The sequence below is a fragment of the Chaetodon auriga genome, chromosome 15, assembly GCF_051107435.1.
Source record: "Chaetodon auriga isolate fChaAug3 chromosome 15, fChaAug3.hap1, whole genome shotgun sequence".
NCBI lineage: Eukaryota > Metazoa > Chordata > Actinopteri > Chaetodontiformes > Chaetodontidae > Chaetodon > Chaetodon auriga.
The window spans coordinates 19,531,865-19,552,375 of record NC_135088.1 but is presented as its reverse complement, the minus strand read 5'-3'; the positions used below and the strand labels follow the sequence as shown (position 1 = coordinate 19,552,375).

Here is a 20,511-nt window from a genome sequence, read left to right as displayed (position 1 = left end):
TGGCTACCAGTCTGACCCCCATCTTTATTATTCTACTTGTTGTTTCTCACACACCCTCCAGGTGGTTGGGTGACATGCCATGCCCCAGGACTGGAGGGTGCTTTACAAAGCTCACACTCCCCTTGCAGATGTACACACCAGTGTAACGTACTACATAGCAGTCGTGTCTCAGATCTCAAACAGAGGCGTCTTCGCTCTCGGTGTTCACTTTTTTCACCAAAGCTTTTCTTTGATTTGTATAGACATCATGCAATTCAACTCGCTTGTTCTGTCCATGTATAGACCAACATTAATGTTTGACAGGGAGTCTTTTTGGCACACGTATAGTGCATTTGGAAGATTGGATTATGATGTAAATTGTCGCGCAATCTGAAAAGTCAGTTTGCTCCATAAGCACCTTTGGGCTCCATCACCTAACCTGGCCTGCTTGGATTACATCTCTGTTTTTGGATAGGTTCAGATTATTTTAAGAGTCATTGTTCGTTACACTCATTCTTACTGTCCATATTCACTGTTAAGTGATTCTTTCCTTACTGCACTCAGTATATTCTAAAGTTCATCTAATATGAGGCTTCTGTCAGAGTTGGTCTGTGTTTAGACCAAAACTAGCCCTGCATTTTAAAATGTTTTCAAAGGGTTGTGTTGGTGGGATTGCGCACCTCAGTGTGAGGGAGCATCAGATGCCGAAACACTGTACCACTGTATCAGTTTCTGATATTATGAAACCAAGTTTTGTAACTCTGGAAAGTCGTCACAGCAGCAAACGTTTTGTCTATGATGATGGTGAGGTAAAATGGCATTATTGCAAAGTAATCTACCAGGAGTGTGTGCTGACATGTGTTTAATGGTCCAACTCAGCACCTTTCTGGATGATGTCACCTTGATGGCTGGTAAAACTTTCGGAGCCCGCTGCATCAACAGAGTAGCCTGACTGTTCGTGTAGTGCGAAATAATGTCATCCAAATGCAGCCTTAGACAATTAAGAGGCTATCCTCCAAACGTAGTCTTTTTAGGGTGGAGTTCCATTTTTGGGTTCTGCTCTTGTGTAGCTCAGTGAGGAAACACTGTGTGGAAATAAACTTAAAGAGGGAATTTAGTGCTGAAAAGACTGTAAATTTGCAAAATGCCTGCCTGATTTGTCTTAGTGTTGTATAAGCTTTTGCCAAACTACGAAATGCTGTCTGAACGCCCAGCAGCTCAGACTGCTGAAGCCTCATGTTAACCTTAGATTAATGTAAGAATGAATGTTTTACAGGGTGAGGACTGTGGTTTTTGTCCACCGTGACTTACATTGTGGTCACGTTTGGACGGGATTGCTCCCCGGCCTGTATAAACAGGAGGAATGATTACAGCCAAGTAGCTCTTTGAATGTACAAATAAGCATGTAAGTATTGCATTATGACAGACTTGAATAAATCTGACCTGCTCCTTAGATTTCATGGCAGTCGCAGTCCAATACCTGGATATGTGCATGTTTTGGCAGCACTGCTGTGGATTTCCAAGTGTCTCTCTCTCTCTCTCTTGCTCTGACTCACCTTCATTAGCCTACTTGCTTCAAGCTGTAGAATATGAATATCATACATTCATAGCTAGTCACCAACTAGCACCACCTTCATTTTTAGAGGAAAAAAAAGTGTAAGATGAATGTCAAGCTCTGGGGGGCTTAGGGCATCTCTTCACTACGTAGGTGGTATTATCTTCTTGAAGTGCTCTCTCTCTCTCTCCATCTCTCTATCTGCCTCGCTCTCCCTCTCTGCTCCTTCTCTTTAATCCTCTGCAGAGTAGGTGTGCCAGAGAGAGACAGGGAGAGAAGACTGATATTTGCTTAACCAAATCCTCGGAGGAGGCAACCCTCTTTGATCCACTTCCAAATTCACAGCGTCCTCTTTCATTCGGTCATCCGTCACTTGCGCTGTCTCTCTTGCACCCTCTGCGTTTGTGTGATTCGTGTGTGTTAGCGGCCGTGTGTTTTGGACGAGAGCGGGCTGAAAGAGAGAGGAAAGCCCGCAGACAATGGCCTACATTTTGCTCTGCCCCTCTCTCCTTCCGTCTGCCTCGTCGTTGCTTTCCGTTTCTTCTTCAACTTGTCACTTTTGTTGTGTGGTGTTGAGGTCAGACTGGCACAGGCAGGCGTTGTTGTAAGCAGAAGAGCTGGTGTGTCTGAGTGTGAGAGAGAGAGAGAGATGTACTGTTAGAGCTGAGTGTCTGGGCTTGAAAGCCAGGGTTAGTCAGGTCCTGCCCCTTTGTTTTAGCTACACAGCGCTGTACACACTATATAAACAGAAGCGCGCTCGTGCACACATACCACCTGTGAGCTCCGCTGTGTTGACTCACTTGCATCTTGACCTCTGTGCAGGTCGTTAAAGTCTCAAATTACTGAAGGCATTACTTTTTAACATCACGCTGGAGGGATACATACGCTTCCCTGTTGTCTTTAGTAATATCAGAATAAAGACTTGTCTAACCATCAGAACAATTTGATACAGGCTTATAAGGCATCTTTGCCAGAGGGCGCACAGATTAGCTTCTTCTTTTACTCCCTTGTATCTATCTCTGGCCTCATCTTTCCTATCAAGAGTCACTGTCATGTTGAAGCAGAATACGAGTGAGAGCATAGACTCCATTGTAGACTTTGAGAAAAGAAGACAGGGTCTTTTATAATCATATTTTCTCTCTCTACTTTTCCTCTCCCCGCCTACTCTTTCTCTGTGAAAAGGAACATGAACTCGGCTATCTGATCTGCTCCCTTTAACCCACAGCAGTCACTTTTCCACCTTACACTCTACTGGAGTTACTCATTGCCAGCGTTACTTCTTTTCAAATTGCATATTAAAGTAGTGTGATCCCAAACGACTCATCTCTTTCTTTCTCTCTCCTCTTCCTCGCAGTGAGCACCTATCCTGCGCCTTCACCTTCTTCTTGCATGGCGAGAGCAACGTATGCACCAGTGTGGAGATCAACCAGCACCAGCCTGTCTACCATCTGACGGAGGAGCACCTCACTCTGGCTCAACAGGCATCCAGCCCCTTCCAAGGTGGGTCTCCAGTCCACGACACATGGCTGTCTTGTGAGCCGCTCAGATAGTTCAAAGGCACAGTTTGAATTGAATCAGCTGACAGAAGCCAGTAGAAGACTGCTGACATTTGGATGATTGTACACATGGCTGTGCACTCAGACTGCCAGGCCAGAAGGACCAGTAGCCTGTTGTCATTGCTGTGTTTTCAGCTTTGCAACTTTTTTTTCAAAATGTAGGGTCAGCTTGGGAGACCTAAAGTTGAGAATTGGGATCAATTTTCCTGTTGGCACTGCAAGCTTTAAAAACCAAGCTCATCATCCTGTGACTTTGCCGAGCTGAATTTTTGTTTTTTAAGAAAAAGAATAATGCTGGATTGTTGACACTCGCACGATTGCAAAGCTTGTAAAAGTTTTCCTCAAATGAGGTGAAATTGAGAGTGTCAGATTTCGTTCATTTTGCTTTTGTCAGTCAGCCGTGTCCTGGAAGATTTCAGTGTCCCAGACAAATGGGAGAAACGATGGTCAGATATCTGAGCTTCTGGACCCTATTTCCCCATGTTGTTGTGTCTATGTGACTAATGGGGGCAATAGTTTTTAAAACTGGACCAGTTGATGTAATCCCTCTATGCATTTGCTCATCCACTTAAAAGTGTTTGTTTTTGCCACTGACCGGCTCAGATGGTTATTCTGTGTCTGACCACATCATGGACAGAAGAGGAGTGAGAGGGAGGGCGGACATCAGAGAAGCAGCCTGAGGAAAAAATGTTATAGAGAGATATTTATATACAGTATATTGTAGATATTTTCACATCTGTCTCAGGAATTATTTTCACTAAATATTATGACTGCAGAGACTTAGATATGTCTGACGTCAACAGATTTTAGTGGTTGAAAAAATGGTAATTCCCTGATAACACAAACCCTGACCCCAGTCGGCATTGATGACGCCACAGGTGGTTGTGATGAAGCTTTCGTTTGTGAGAGCTGTCCAGCTGTCGGTGATCAGAGCTAGCTTGTCTGCACTGCCAAGCTTAACTTTTAGTTCATTCTTCTTCTCTTCTTCTTCTGGTTTTCAATGCCTTTAGTCACAGTAGCTCTCGATGGCATAAGGTATTCAGGCTTGAGGTTCCACACTAGCCCTTTGGATCCCCCGCCCTGCTCCGCGCTGATTGGCAGCATATGGGTCTCAATCACACGGCACGCCAGCTGGGTGATGGCCTCAGGCTGGAATGCATCACACTGTGTGTGTGTGTGTGTGTGTGTGTGTGGTGTGTGTGTGTGTGTGTGTGTGTGTGTGTGTGTGTGTGTGTGTGTGTGTGTGTGTGTGTGTGTTGACCGGTCAAAAAATTGTCAGTGGTTAACTGATTATTGGTTAATCATTAAAGTCCCTAGTTGAAATGCATTGTTGAATCATAAGTGGTTACATCTCTGCTGTCAAGTGTAAATGAAAAAAATGTCAACCAACAATGACACCATGCATCAAAGGGCCATCACATGGAGACAATGCCTCCTTTGCTTTCATTTATGAAAGAAAAGACGCAACATGCCCAATGCTGACCAGACACTGAAGGATCAGTTTTTGCACACAGTGGATGTGCTTTAGATACTTTTATTTTCAGGAAGCCGATTTAACCACAAAAGAAATGGGTTTGTAGACACGCTACTGCCTGCAAATCTACTAAAACATGTTAATCTTGAGGAGACAAGGACCTCATTTAGCTCAAACTAACTTTAGACTGTTGAGTAAAACACCCAGCATGTTGCCACAAGGACTTAAGGGGTGGAGTATGCTGGAGAAAATAAGGTAAATAGGCTTTCAGCGGCATTTAAAAAATATATTCTTGCCGATGTTAAATGCTCAGTGTACATGTAAGCGTGTCTTTTTTTTCCCCAATAAAATATATTAGTAAGCTATGTGTGTGCTGTGTTGGGGGCTTTTGCCAAGATAATGCATATACAATCTTCTGTCAGGCTTTCATTACAGATTGGCTTGCAGCCAGTTAAAAAAGAAAAGCCTCTGCAGTCTCTTTAAATTATAGTGTAGTGTAGTTATAGAAATGTGTGGCTCTAATGATATCCCATCTAAATTCATTACCCCACCCTAAGCCAAATACTATGTAATCCCAAAACCACTGTTTGCTTGCATTTCCACTCACACATAGGAACAGCTATGATATACGTTTTGTCTTATTTTGTGGAGGGAAGGAAATTGCTCTCTACCAGACGTCAAATAAGTGGACCATGGCTGAACAACAACATGCCACCTGAACTAGACTGGCGATGATGCACACATTTAAAGCCCCACACATTTAAAACTGGCAAAGGAGCACTTTTGATGGGAAGGAAATCTTAAAATCTCCTTTCTCTTCCTTACTCTGTCTACAAAACATTAAGCGGAGCGAACCATGAGCCCCAAGGAGAAGTTTTCCTCTTTAGCCTTGTCATAAATAGTTAGATAAATGTGATTCATCCCTCCCCTCTCCATACGGCCCATCCAGAGTAATAACAGTGATCACTTCCTCCGTTCGCCACAGTAATTCCTGTATAGCCAACCCCTTGAAGGTAGGTGATTATGGGTCTAGTTAAAGACGAGTGCCCTGGATAAAAATAAAAATGATTATTGGAACTTAGTAAATCTATTTCTGTAGGGATTTTGATGGGCTTTGGTCGTCATGTAGGACGATTGTATTGCTCCCCAGCTACCAACTAGTAGATAGTTATTTATGACTCATTTCATTGGTCAATGAATGCCTGCCTCTGCCCAATTATCAGTCTTTTTATTTTCCCAGGCATGTAGTCAGACATGTGTCTCTGAAATGTGTGTGTGTGTGTGGCTTTGTTCAGTCTTTGAGTACGGTGTGTGTCAATGCGCAGGTGTGTGTTTTCACTGCCGCAGTACATCTCCTCCTGGCTAACCAAGCATAGCATCGAAGAAGGGCTGACTTCCACCCCACCCCCCCCACCCCCCCCAACCTCTGCCAAGCTTGGTTTACGGTGCGGCAGAGCGCTCCGGCAGGCAGACCTCTCCAGGATGTGACCTCATAAAAGGGCGCAGAGTGAATGTAATGAACTCTCAGCCCATTACACTGATCTGAGCACATTTGACATGTCTTCAGGGAGCCAGAGATAGACTCACAGTCAGAGGGAGAGAGAGGCAGAAGGGATGGAGGAGAGGGTGAGGTGGGGTGGTGATGGGGAAAACGGTAAACCATTTCCATAATTGTGCTGATTTTGATCTCTCCTCCACAACTGGCCTCAGGTCTTAGGAGTGTGTGTGCAGCAAGAAACGTAGAAATGAAAGGGAAAAGGAGTGCGGCTGAATGTGATTAAGGTTAATATGATTGACCAGAGCTGGATGTTGTTGTGTACCGCAACATTAATAACTTTTGTTCTTACTTGTGTGTGGGCCATTTTTAGCAGAGGTGGTGTGTTCTGCAGGCTGAGGTGAGCATTATTCTGAGGAGCGTCCAGGATACATTGTGTCTGGGCAACATGTTTCACACTTTAGTTTTGAAAAATGTTTCAGTATGTAAGTGTTCTGAATGCCACCTGAGTTCATGTGATGGGGTGAAGTGAATCTTTCTGAGTGCTTAACTTTCTCTGGTGTGATGCTCAACGGTGCTCTTACTCAATTCCTCTTATTAAATGTAGATGATATTGAGTGGCTATTGCAGATTAATTGCTGACCATAAAAGGTTTCAAAAATGGGTTCGATGTCATGACAGCTTTAAGGATTCTAACTGAAAGTGCAGGACGATTTGGAAGGTGCATCTCATCATTCTTCTCCTGCTCTTTTCTATCCATTGCCTCCTGCCGTTTTCCCATCCTGGAAGCTGCTCTCTGGTCCAGCCGCAGGATCAATAGCGGGGGACAGAGGCCATCCAGTCTAGTAATGACACTCTAGAAAAGCAGTGCAGAGAGGGACATTAACTAATCCTCATTCACCCACCCACCCAGCCAGCCAGTCTGTTCATAGAGCCATTTATTCCCCATCTCCATATTCAAATGTATGTTGCACACAGAGAGAGCAAATGTATGCATAACAAGCTGACAAGTGGTGTGTGTATATATCTATATGTTTGTGAAGTTGATATGCATATGGTTTCTGTGCTCATATGTATGCATTATGCATGTTGGTTTATAGTACTATCTTCAGTCGCTGATGGATGTTGGTCTGTTCTATAAGCAGGCTGATGGGCTCTGTTTGACTCCCATATGTCTGTGCAGTGGAGTGTGTTTGCTGAGGAGTGGCCCGTTTTTATAAGCCTCTGTTTATGGGCTCTGAGAGGCCACTGCTTGCCAATAATTGGCGCCTGGATTGCTCTGTAAGTATTTGGCGAGTCAGCCAGGACCGACTGGGTCCAGCAGTGCTCTGGAAAGGTCAGAGCACTTCTGATTCAGCCGGAGATGGCAAAATGACAGGGAAAAGGAAGAATGTGGGAGAAGAAAGACAGGAAGGATTATGAAGATAAGAAGCGTTCGATTGTTGCAAGAGTTAAAATAGGAAGATAGAATATATAAAACGGGACATCAATGAGGTGAAGAATGAACAGAAGGCCAGGACAGAGAGAAAGGGCATAAGGACAGACTAATGATAGAAAGGAATTAAGACAAGTTAGGAGGAGGAGAAGGGGAAGGATAAGGATATGATGGCAGAGTGATTGAAAGAGTGGGAAGGGAGGAGGTGAAGAGCAAAAGGGTAGAAACAGAAGGAAACACAGGAGAAAGAATGCAGATTATTCAAAGGAAAAAGGTGAGAAGGATACAGAGGTGAAGGATAGAAGATGGGAGGAGTGGTGCTGTGAGAATGATGTTGGACATGTCTTCATGCTGACAATGATTGTCTTGTCTTTCTCCCCTCTTTTTTCCTCCACACCCTTTCCTTCTGGCTAGTCATCCTGAGTCCTTTCGGCCTGAATGGGACACTTACTGGCCAGTCGTTCAAGATGTCAGACCCGCCCACCCAGAAGCTGATTGAGGAATGGAACCAGTTTTATCCCATCAGCCCCAGCGCCAAGGAGGGTGTGTCGGAGGACAAGGGGGAGGACATGGACTGGGAGGATGACTCTCTGGCCTCTGTGGAGGTCCTCGTAGGTCGGTTCTAGGAAAATATGTACATCATTAACCTATGTGAGATTACCTGCTTTGGTTCCTGAACATCCCGCCTCTGTGTGGACAGGTGGTGTGCGCATGGTGTACCCAGCCTGCCTAGTGCTGGTACCCCAGTCAGACATCCCTGTTGTGGCCCCTGTGGGGTCCTCCCACTGCACTACCGTCTACTCGGGTGGCCACCAAGTGCCTGCTTCCCAGCGAGAACCCGCCATGTCTTTGGTGACCCTCACCCCTCCCACGTCGCCTGAGGAGGCACAGACAGGTAGTGGTATGAGCACAGTGGAAAGTTATGAGAGGGCAGGAAAGACTTCAGTTAAAAATGCTTTTGAATTGATCTGTATCATTAAGTTGGTCAATATAATTGTCTTATATCTGTTTGCCCTGCCCCTCTCCCCTCCAGTGGACTCTCACTCGGCCCAGAAGTGGGTAAAGATGCCTTCATCGTCTGATGCATTCAGCGTGGACAGAACAAGTCACCACGGAGGCAAGATTCCACGCCGACTAGCCAGTCAGGTGGTTGAGCGCGTCTGGCAAGAGTGCAATATCAACCGAGCCCAGAACAAGTAAGTCTGTTGTTGTCTCTATTGTTCAAGTTTTCTTGGGAAGTTTGAAATCTCATTTTCGCTGCCAGTACAACTTGTTCAAGTTGTTCTGCACAGGCCAAGATGTCACACTTGGTTAATTTTTTTTCCAATAAACTTTGAATGAGGTGTGAATCTGCACAGCCCGGTTCTCTGACACGGTTGCCTTTTGATGATATTTCCCTGCACCTTCTGACTCCAAATCTGTCATATGCACACTGCATTGACCGATTGCATCACAGCGTTTTCCACAGCGTCTTATTTATTCATACATGAACCGCACAAAAATGCCAGAAAAACCGAGGTGGAAATAATGATTGCAAGTAATTAAAGTAAGGGTTAGCTTGCAGTTTTGTCCCATGTTCTTTTGTATTATTCACAATCAGTGAGTCTGACACATTGGGAGCAACCCGGGATCTGTTGCCCCTTGACCAAGCACAGAATGTCGGCTGGAGTTAGCTGTTGGCTTGTCAGCCAAAATATTATTGCTCCAAGCAGGGCGATGAAATCAGCCTCAGCACAAAGCTTTTACCATTCGCCACCGTATACCAAAGAAACATGAGAAAGGGCTGTGCAGTTGTTTGGATTCATGTCATGATTTTAGGTTTCGTCATCATGTTAAAAAACAGGATGGGTCTCTGAAAAAGAGCTGATGAAGTCGAGTTGCGTCTGAAATTGTTTTCTCCACTCCCCAGGCGGAAGTTTTCAGCTGCAACCAACGGTACCTGTGAGGAGGAGCTGACGGAGAAGGCGGGAGCCTGGGATTTTGTGGAGCATTCACAGAGGTCATACTGCAGCTGTTCCAGGTCAGTCTCTTCCCATGTGGATGTACAATATGTGCAGGTATTGCTCATATATGTGTACTCAAAGACATTTCAAAGAGGTTATACATAGCCCATGGAGCTTTGAACGCTGGCGCTGAGGGCCATAGTCAGCAAAATATCTGCAACTTATATCTACGTCTAGACTTTGACAAGCATATTATTCATCATACTTTTCAATTTATCACTATTTTGTCAAAATGACAGCTGTGCTGGGGCTGACGTCTCTGCTGGGTTGTGTATTTCTGTAAGTAAGACATTTTTATTCCCACACTAATGGGAATAATTTGAGGGAGAAAGAATAGTTTGACCTCTGATGGAGCATTTAAGGGATACCACGGTAGTAAAAGGAGCGTGTACCGGCTGCATGCTCCTAATGTTGACAAATGAGCTCAAAACACGTTGAATGTCACTGTTGTTTTATCTACTAGGACAGATGGGCACAGTTACAGTTGATGCTTATTCAGAGGCCGGGAAAGGCTACAGTGAAAATGACCCCCCTCCCCCCAATATTTTATCCCCCCTAAAAGCTTGATTTCAGTAGTATGTTTATTTTCTGCATCACATTTAAATGTCATTACTGAATTAAACAGCAAATCAGCTGTCCCCTACATCCCCCAGTCTTCAAATTATCATCAGTCCAGACCAACCACAGTCGCAACCGACTGCTTTGCTCACAAGGATCCAGGATAGGAGCTGGATGCTTGACTGGCCTCTACACGGCGATCCTGAACTGATCTAATAGACTGAAAGAAAAGTCTTAATCAAGGTTAATGAGCAAGGACTATCTAAACTGATGCATTGATTGGCAGATACCTTGAAAGTTTGGGCAGACTTCCATTGGGGAATCCTTCGCGCTAGGCATTTTTTCCACCTAGGGAGAGGAGAGACGACTTGGACCTCAGACGAGAGCAGAGTGGATTTGGCCAGTCAGCTGGAGCATGTTAATTTGTTGGAAGTCACCCAGCACTTTGGCGACACAGAAATGGGAAGCTCTGTGCATTGCCAGTTTTAATGGCCATTAGCTCTGTTTTCTGGATGGAAGCCTTCCATGTGTCTGCTTATTTTGACATTGAATTGTCAGGACATGCAAGTACTCTGGCCATTAAAGAGGCTCCGCTTCCTTATCAACACCCTAATGTGAAACCACCACAGTAGACTGAGTGGTGACCCAGCAAAGGAGAGGCTGAAGGAACACTGAGACAGGCAGTGGTAGTTGCAAGAGGCAGGCCAGGTGGTCCCGGAACAGGTAACCCACAGGGCAACCTGATGATCATGGTGAAGGCTTGGTAGGGTGCGCTGCAGTGTAATGCATCATCTGATCAGCCTCATATAAACTAGATGCATAGGCAGTAGAGCTAAGAGTGAGATGCAGAGTCTGTTTGATTTATTGTTTTTTGGTTTGGATGTGCTTAGTGTCACAGGTGCCTCATAGGCTCAACGTATTTCCGTGTTTGTCTTCTCCCTTGCAGATACAAATCAGTGAAGCAGCGAACCAGCAGCACCCCAGGCCAAGCTCAGTCAGCAGGCCAGCCCTCCCAGCCTCCTACCAAGCACAAAGCCGGAGGAGAGAAGCCAGAGAAAGGTGACAAGCAACAGAAAAGACCCCAGACACCCTTCCATCATCGCAGTCTGACCAGTGACGATGCTTCAATAGAGACAGAGGCAACAGCTGGCCAAAGGTTGGCCATGAGGGGTCAGGATGGAGGAAGATTCACAAGTATACGCTCTGCGGATGTGTCCACCATCCAAAAAGCCCCCCAGCTCCACAGCGGGGTGGTCAGCGCTGGGCCGTCGGAACAGGCCAACTCTCCCCAACCCCCACCACTTAGCCCCCACCCCTGCGAGCGTAGCGAGGAGTCAGGGGAGGTCATGAAGAACCCTTCAACCCCCAACAGCCAACACTTTTACCAGCCACCCCCAGAGCCCTGCCTGGTGGGGGTGAAGGGTGGCGGCGAGGAGCCCGGCGGGCCAGAGGGTCTGAATCAGCACTTCCACTCTCATCACCCCCACTCCCATCCCGGAGGGTCGTCCTACTCCGAGCCCCCTGAGCCCACAGTGTATGTGGGCGCAGCGGTCAACTTGGAGGAGGACAGCTCTCACGCGCCATGGAGGTTATTCAACCTACCCCGCAGGAAAGAAGCCGAGCTGCTCACGCCACTGCTGCCAGGGGACAAGCTGAGGGACGAGGCCTCAGCATCACAGGACAACCTGGTGTCAGTCACAGAGTGAGTGACACCTGCCAATTAGCATCACTATTGGATGCCCTCACTCTCTTACACACACACACACACACACACACACACACGCACACACGCACACACACACACAAGGAGATAAAAGCTTCAGCCATTCGCAGGCTGACTAAACGGTTAGGCATCCAAGCCCTCCTACCTTTTTCCCTGTTACAGCGGGGCCTCGGGCCGCTTTGGACCACTTTCAATAGTCCAGAAAAAAATGTTTTGAGAGAGTAATGATGCAAAACCCACCTTCTCCCTCTTTCTCATTCGCTCATTCAGATCCCCCCCGACCCCCCCTCATCCATCAGTTTCAGAATGTTGGGTATAGCGCTTAGGTGCACACAGCATGTTAATCTCTTGCTATGTGCCCTTTTGACATCATACATCACCAATGTGCAGGGCCAGCACTACTCATCGATTTCTACACCCCAAATACACACACACACACACACACACACACTGGAGTTAGGAGAGTGGAAGAATAATAGTAAGGTTAAATAAAGATAAAAACCTCTCCTATTGTGATACAGTTGAAGCTGACAGAAATACTGCCGGCTGGCTATCAGTTTGGCAGGCACCGGAGAGAGACTTGCACCAAGAAGAAGCTGCTAGCAAGGAAGAGGATCACAGATGGACAGAGAGAGGGGGCTTGTCCGGTGTGAAGGCAGGCAGGGTGACCAACAGGCCACAGGGTGGCCGTAGTGGGAATTATCGGCGGGGTTATGCAATCCCAAGGGGCCAGCCGCTTGGATGGGCTATTCTAGTGAGCTGTAATCCTCCCAGCCACAGCTCTGAATGGCGGCTAATCTCTGGCCCAGGCCACTGCGCACCATCACCTCACATCAGAGCTGGACAGGCATGACGAGAAGACAGAAGTACAGAGAAATATAGGAGGCAGTGAAGGTTAGGGATAACACATAAGATGGGTCAGTCCCTCCTCTCCGGCCCACTAGCCAGTAGTTTTCTTCTTTTCCCTCCCTCCCCTGTTCTGTGACATATAAGGAACAAGTAGGCCACAGTCATAGCCACAGCTTTTGATGAGCCATGTCACAGTAACAAGTGATAAATGTGTCTGTCTGTAAGTGCATGAGCAGTCAGTGCAGCAGTCAGCGCGTTTCCATAAATCTGCTCCAAATGTAATTGTCTGACAACAAACATGATGCATCCAGTTGTGCTGCATGACAGCTGTCAGGGCAGTTTGCAATCGCTGCCATTTCTGATTCTGCAGATAAACATGATAACAAATGTGACATATGATATCAGGCAGCATCAGGCCTAAACAGAGCGCTTGAGGGAATGTTCCTGTTGCCAAAATTTAAAACCGAATCCTTTGAAGTTGTGAGTTTTCTACTTCTCTACTCACATACAACTCTTCTTTCTGTTATTTGTTAGCTCACTGATCTTTTAGAAAGGTCAGTGATTGAAACATAACTCTTGGGATCTACATTTGGAACGACTAGGTGGTGTCTGTTTCCTGTAAATTGTCAATCTCTCTGACGGTCATCTTCCCCAGAGTCCTCACAACTCTGCTTTTCCATCTTCCCAGGGTGATGTCCACATCTAAATGGCCATTGAAGGTGTCTGAAGAGCGCGTTCAGATGTATCGAGCCAGGAGGAACCAGTACCTATCTGCTGCCATAACCGACGGAGATCACGAGCCGGAGGTGGACCCGTACGCCTTCGAGGAAGGAGATGTCAAATTCACATTCTCCAACAAGAAGGATAAGGCAGGCGGGGAGCGCGAGCCAGGCAAGAAACATAAGGTAAGGCAAGGCAGGAGGAGTGAGGAGTGTTTCTCGTCTAAACCTTGCAGTATTAAAGGATGTTAAATACAGTCCCTCTTGCTTGCTCGTTCTGGACAAAAGCATCAGACAGAGGCCAGGTAGACTGCAAGGCTGTGGTACAACTATTAGATTTTGTCCTGCATTTGCATTATCAACCAAATGGTATGCAGATGAAAACAGGTTTTTCAACTTGTCTCCATAACAACAAACTGCAGTACCTTTCTGTATTGGCAAACATAACCTTTGTACAACTCTCAGAGATCTGACTGCATCTCCCACAACACACGCTCCCCTTTGCTCTGCTGTGTGTGTCTTATTTGAACATACTCAGATCTGTTACTGCAGTCAGGTTTTAAAGCACCCATACACTATCTGTGTTTTACCTTAATGCTGTTAATGTTTCATTTCTTTCATTTGAAGTACAGTTTTTACAGTTGAAGTTACAACTCAACTTACATTTGAACCTTGATCACAGTGATCAGTATGCCACAGCCATGGCCTCAGAAGGGCTTGTCGCAGGGACTGCAATTCAAGAACAATTATGATAAAAACCTACTTAATACCACAAATATCTCACAAGATATTTAAGCATCATGGCTAGTATTATGGTGGGATATTTGTATAGCTCTGGAGCTGATGGTTCTTGTCATAAACGTCAACTTGACAGCCTGTCATTTCTTTGTTGTGAGTAGTTGACCTGAAAAACAGTCCATGCTGAACACCACTCTGCCTAGAAATAAGCCACCCACCCACAGTGCCTTTTCCAAGTCGGCTGCCTTGATTCTCGTGTGCAGCCACACCCCGTTGGATTTAATGCAAAAATGGCAGTGCCAGTTATGAAGCCCTCCTAAAAGGCAGCATGGAGAGCAAGAGCACTTCATCCACGCCTCCCTCTCTCGCTGCCCAAGGTAAAAAGGGAACAAGAGGGCTAACTTTAAGATCAGGGAGCAGGCGAGGTAGAAAATAGGCCATTAGCATCCTCAGCAATACTGTGCTAAAAATATTGCAACGGCTTTCCACATATTGTACATTCGCTTTCGCTGCCCAAGTCTCTCTGAACAGGAAGCTATTCCTGAATCCCTGTTGTTCGTTGAATCCAGGGGAACACCAAATAGTTAGCCTGTCCAATTACCTTTAAGTTGATATGTTTTTCCTATTTGATCTGCCCTCTACCTCCTTCCCCTTTGCACCATAGTCCTCTGCCACTGGGGTTGTTGGCTCCAGCTCCAGACAAGGGCCACCTGTTAGCTGTGGATCGCCCACAGCATTGAAAGGGAGATTCTGTGTGTGTGTGTGTGTGTGTGTGTGTGTGTGTGTGTGTGTGTGTGTGTGTGTGTGTGTGTGTGTGTGTGTGTGTTCATTCCTTCGCTGCATGTGTGCATCAGGCTTCACTGAGCCTGGAGTCTAACCACAGCAACAAACCTGGCTCACTGAACCATTAAGCTTAAAAAGCGCACTCAAATATTTTCCTTCTCTTCTGTCCCCCCGGTCTGTGCTGGAATGTAAGGGTGAAGGCAGCTCTCAGTGGAGTGGAGAGTCCCTGAAGAGCAGTCTGTGCAATGGAGCCCTTCCACTGTCTGCTTGATGTGGTGTGTGTATACCCACCACATGCGTGTGGGTGCCTCTCCCCAGTTTTTATTTTAGATAGATAATAGTTTTTGGGCCTTTTTCCTTGAGCGTCTTGTTCATTTATTGCAGCTGCTGGATACTTCACTTCCCACTCTGCTGATGTGGATTGGAAACCTGGAGCAGAGTGAACTTCCTCGTGATAGATGAATTCATTATATCAAGATAAAAATTTGGAAATCCAGTAATTACTCCAGACTCTTTCCCCCTTTTTGTTTGTGGGTTTGGAGCTCGACATGCTGTTTCAATATCATCCTTATTCCTCGTTTAGACTATTAGCCCTGTAAACCAAGCAGTTTCTTGGTGTTTTTTGGCTCCTGTTACACTTTTTTACTCACTGTGTGCTTGTTTTTCACTGTAATATACACGCAAGTCCTGCACCTCTATTCAAACAGCACCCAGAAAATGTCGTATATGCAGTATAACCATTACACTAAAGTGGTACACCTGTGTCAGAGCTTCCTGAATTAAGAGAGATGGAGGAAAGAAGGTGATGGGATGCTTTTCATGCATGCAGGAGCTGAACAGTATTTTGCAATATGTAAACACTCAGCATGTACACACTGTCGCACCCAAGGCCAGCTTATTGATACGGGGTCAAGGCATCATTAGCGCCTATAGATTGTGGCCTTGGTGCGGATGTTGTGCACTGCTGTGGATTGGTCCTTAAATGGAGACAGATTAAAGCCTGCGTTACTCAGAGAAAAGCCCTGGAGCGTAATGAAATCAATGGCCAGGACATAACTTTCCTGTTCCCCAGCTAGAACTGCTCAGCACACACTGTACATGCAAGCCGTCATGAGAGCGCACACACACACATACAGAAGGCCAGCCCTCCCACATATTGATGTCTGGGTGGGAGCCTAAGAGGCCATTCCTTGGATCATGATTTCACTGTGATCCACACTGGAAATCTCATTTGCCACAGCAGAGAGAAGCAGTCCCTTTTCTCTCTTCCTCTGTTCCTGTCCAGTTTTCTCCTCTTTCATTACTATTATTGTTGTTATTATTTGTGCCTCGATTGGAGATAGGACCCTCCTTTGTAAATCAATCTGTCTGCTTCATGACATGTTATTTTTTTTGTGTGTATTTCTGTATTCTGCTTTGCAGTGTATCCCAACTCTGGTCCAGTGAAATTTATTTGTATCGGTCTTAATCACAGTTATGGACTCAAAGGATTTCAAACACTCACACGTTAACACAGTAATGAAGCACGCTCTGCTCAGCTACAGGCCTCATTAAATACAAGAACAGGCTTCATCGGCATGGGATTGGTGTCATGTTATTCTAAACAATTTGTCTGTCTGGACTGTACATTCTGAGCTCTGTTTAATCAGATATTCACTGTTTGATGGGTCCGTCTGGTTGTATGGATATATGTCCTTCTCACCTTCCCATCTTTGTTTTTCCTCACAGGGTGAAGATGGAGGAGCAGGTCCATCAGATGGTAAGGAGCCTCTTTATTTCCCAGATCTGGGGAGGCAGTATACATTGAAACTTGTCTGTTGCACTTTCAGTTCAGTCTTCCCAACATATTAATAGATATTACATTCATTCACAAAAATAAGGAACGCTCATTCTTAGTAGCTTTTATTTAAATCTCATATAACAGATTTGTCATGCTGCAAGCATTTCCATAATTGACTTTAGGAGAAAATCTTCCTCCTGAATTGATTGAATGGAGAATAAATTGAAGCCAGTCTGGGTAGTCAGTTAGCATGAACAGCCATAGTTGGAATAAGGAGTTCTCAAACACTAATCTGCAGGTGGATATTTTAGCATTAACAGGAAGTATGTTTGTGCAGATGCTCAGCGGGCGGCTGCTCACAACCGCATGGCTTCCACCAGCCTGATCCACGAGACAGACCTGGTGGTGTCCATCAATGACCTGGACAACCTCTTCAACTCAGACGAGGATGATCTGGCGGTTAGTATAGAGTATTTGTGTGTGTGTGTGTGTGTGTGTGTGTGTGTGTGTGTGTGTGTGTGTGTGTTTCATCATCAGGTGACACTTATCACCACCCACTGCAGTTACTCTAAGATGTCATGTATGATACTGACTTGCAGGCCCCAGAAATATAACAGGAATGAATTAGCAGCAGTATTATTAACTGACACCTTGAGTTACCGACATGATCAGGTGCTGAAATACTTCTTTTTTTGTGTGTGCGTGCCTGTGTGTGTGTCCACAGCCTGGTTCCAGGCGGCCGGTGAATGGAACGGACGAGAAATTTGGCGGCAAGGAACCAAAGCCATCCACTTTGGACCCTGTATCCTGCATTAGTATGTATCTCTGCATCTACCCCTACTGATGTCTGTCCCTCCTCTCCCTTAACGGCGATGTGTCGCGTCTCCTTCAACTACAAGGCTTGATTTACCTCAAGTGCTAATCTAGAATCAGATTCGTCATCCCCGCGAGTCCCTTGAACATTAAGAATGGTTCACTGAGATTTTGCCAGAAGTCACTTCAGTTTTAAACGTGGTATTCCCCCTACTCACATTTTCAGCTAAGAGAAATGGCAGCATATCCTTTAAATCCGCTAATTAAAATCAAGGCTTTTACAACTCAAGCATCATTGATGCTCACCCTTGGCTTGGCCACCTAGTGGCGGAGAATGTAGCTGTGGTTAACTTGATGGTGCATCAGTGTTTAGGTCGCAGCTGACAGCTGGAGTCAACCTGCTGCTGTCTTGTTGTCTCCTTTGTTACTATCCTGCTCACACCAGAGTCTTACCTTAAAGTTACACCTAATTTGTTGACTTGAACACAACTATTTTCTCTATTGTTCCATTTCGTTATTTATTCATAGCTTTTGAGTTCAGGGACACTAAAGAGAATTTAAGGACACTGTATTTTGCTATGAAGGTAACTGGTCTCAGATCACCCTTTAGCTTTATAAAGAGATAGTGTGCATTCCTAGTTTGTGCCTGTTCTCTTTGTGTTGTGTTGTTTGTCTCTACCTGAAGTGTTTGGCTATTACAAAAATGTTTTGAGAGTTTCAGGTCTTGTGTATTCCCCACATAGTCTTTGCCTGTCTTCGAATAGAGATATGCATGTCTTTACCAGGAAACCTGTCATTCTAGTGGAGTAGAATACACTTATGGAAATGAAAGCAGTATGAAGAGAAGGCGCTCCTGCTATTACCCAACCTTTAAACTTTGCATAAACAGCTCTGCTGGATGCTGTAAATATTCTCACTAATATAAGTAGAAAAAAAATGTGAGCCAACATGCCAAGGTGACTGGGACATATGATGTAAACATTTCATCAGCCGTGGGCGAGATGTCTATTAGACAAGCATATCTAATAAGTATTCATCTGTTTTGTATTTACATGGTAGCTGCCTGTAAAGACAGATGCTCATCATATTTGGTTGTAGAACAAGACAACGTACAACAGCAAGCATCTTGACAGAAGCAAGAGTTCCAACAGCTTGAAATCTTATATTAAAGTCGTCCACATGATTCGTTATCTTAAGAGATGGTTTGTTTCTCTAGGTGCTGTGTATGGAGCAATTAAGAAGTATCTCTTATCAGCACATAAAGCTGTATGATGAGTTGGAATAAGCTTTTGAAATACCTTCTTTTCTCTCTCCCACCAGGCTCAGCGGACCTGCATCAGATGTTTCCCACACCTCCCTCCTTAGAGCAGCACATCATGGGCTACTCGCCCATGAACATGTGCAGCAAGGACTACGGCAGCATGGAGGCCAACCCAGGCATGACCACGCTGGACGGCACCTCATCTCTGGGAGGCCACTTCAAGATTGAGGTGGAGGAGAGTTTCTGCAGCCCTAAGCCATCTGAGATCAAGGTGGGTCTAGACTCAGTAAATCTGTCACGCATTATTGCAGCGTCAGTTACAACTGACTGAACCAATAGGGCGAATTTACTGCCAGAACCAGTAGATGCCACAAGTCAAAGTGAATGATCGTCGGTGGATATATGTTCTTTGCCATGCTCATTTCGAGGCAGCTGGGTGGCCATATGGTCACTGCAGTGCTGCAACAAGTGTCCTGAAGATAATATGAGTTCTAGACAATGTTTACTTTATGCTTTACTGCTTTTCTGCAGCTGTAAGTGTGAAACACATTTTTAGATTCAGTGTGACTTTCACTTCATCATTATCGCTGACGTCCATCATGAATTAACATACATAGATCCAGTTAGAAATCTCAGAGAAAAGATACTCCTTATAACTCAGAACTACTTTTTCTAAGTTTCCCTCATTGTCAAAGTGATCTAGTGACAATTGTTCATACATCCATGGGGACACAGCAGCACTGTGAAATATCCTGATGAGTAAATGATGTCACTGCATGAATTGTCTTTCTTTTTCTGCTGCATCAATGCCTTGATTTCCTGTTTTCAACATGCTATTCATATGTCTGAGTTCAGCATGTTTCTCTGTGCCCTGACCATATTTCCTGTCTGTCTTGTAGGACTATTCATTTGTGTACAGGCCAGAGCTGTGCCAGGCGTTTGTAGGCTGCTCCATGTTTGCTCCTCTGAAGACATTGCCCAGCCAGTTCCTCCCACCTATCAAAATACCAGAGGATTGCATCTACCGACCGAGCTGGACCATGGGCAGAGAGATGCTCAACCCCGTGCCTGTCATGACCTTCCTTAACAAGGACAGGTATGCCGCTGTGGTGCTTTTCACTGATGTCTTAAATAGTGGGTGTCCTCTTCAGAGAAGTCCTCAGGTGTTGCTGTTATCACACAGCTGAGATCTTTTATATGATACTGTGGGTAGGCAGCACCATGCAACAAGTAAAATGATCCACTGAAGCGCATGAAGTGATTTCAGTGGTGTCAGTGCCAGCCTTGCTGACACTCTTCTACAAGCCTTATATCTGTATAGTTCTTATTTAGCTTGTTTCAAAGATTTGTTGTAATTTGTCATGATGAGCTGGGCAGACGTTTACTGAGGCATTCTGATCTAGACTTACTGAAGAAATGCCAAGGCTGGGCTTATTGCATTTGTGTTATGTGTGCAAGGAAGCATATATTCATACTGCGCTCCCTCTCTGTCCTTACACCCTCTGGTCTGTCCCCGGACACCCCCATAGCAGGCTGCTCAATTTCCCATGCATGGCTGCCTCAGGCGGAGCAGGGAAATGAGTGTAAAATGCCTTCTTGGTGGAAGATGAGGATTATCACTGGAGTGGTGAGATGGGCCCCCACAGCGGCTCCATGCCACCTCGCTGCTCCATAGCAGCTTGAAGTCTCTAGTATATCTGTCACTGTTCCTCTGAACTACACACAGTTACACCTACTTTCCACACACACACAGGGGATCTCTTATCAGAAAAGTCAGAAAAAACGTTGTT

The 20,511-nt window shown here is 45.4% G+C and overlaps 1 protein-coding gene across 1 annotated transcript in view; it reads left to right on the top strand.

The window, feature by feature from the left end:
• The window catches only part of med13a (mediator complex subunit 13a), a 68,018-nt gene that overhangs the window by 34,204 nt on the left and 13,303 nt on the right, over nt 1-20,511 (top strand). The window contains exons 4-15 of the mRNA XM_076750196.1: nt 2,889-3,034; nt 7,909-8,109; nt 8,195-8,389; nt 8,528-8,690; nt 9,404-9,514; nt 11,002-11,757; nt 13,316-13,532; nt 16,596-16,626; nt 16,985-17,106; nt 17,372-17,462; nt 18,781-18,992; nt 19,621-19,817. Coding sequence (XP_076606311.1) covers nt 2,889-3,034; nt 7,909-8,109; nt 8,195-8,389; nt 8,528-8,690; nt 9,404-9,514; nt 11,002-11,757; nt 13,316-13,532; nt 16,596-16,626; nt 16,985-17,106; nt 17,372-17,462; nt 18,781-18,992; nt 19,621-19,817 — 2,442 coding nt within the window. The remainder of the gene's footprint in view (nt 1-2,888; nt 3,035-7,908; nt 8,110-8,194; nt 8,390-8,527; nt 8,691-9,403; nt 9,515-11,001; nt 11,758-13,315; nt 13,533-16,595; nt 16,627-16,984; nt 17,107-17,371; nt 17,463-18,780; nt 18,993-19,620; nt 19,818-20,511) is intronic.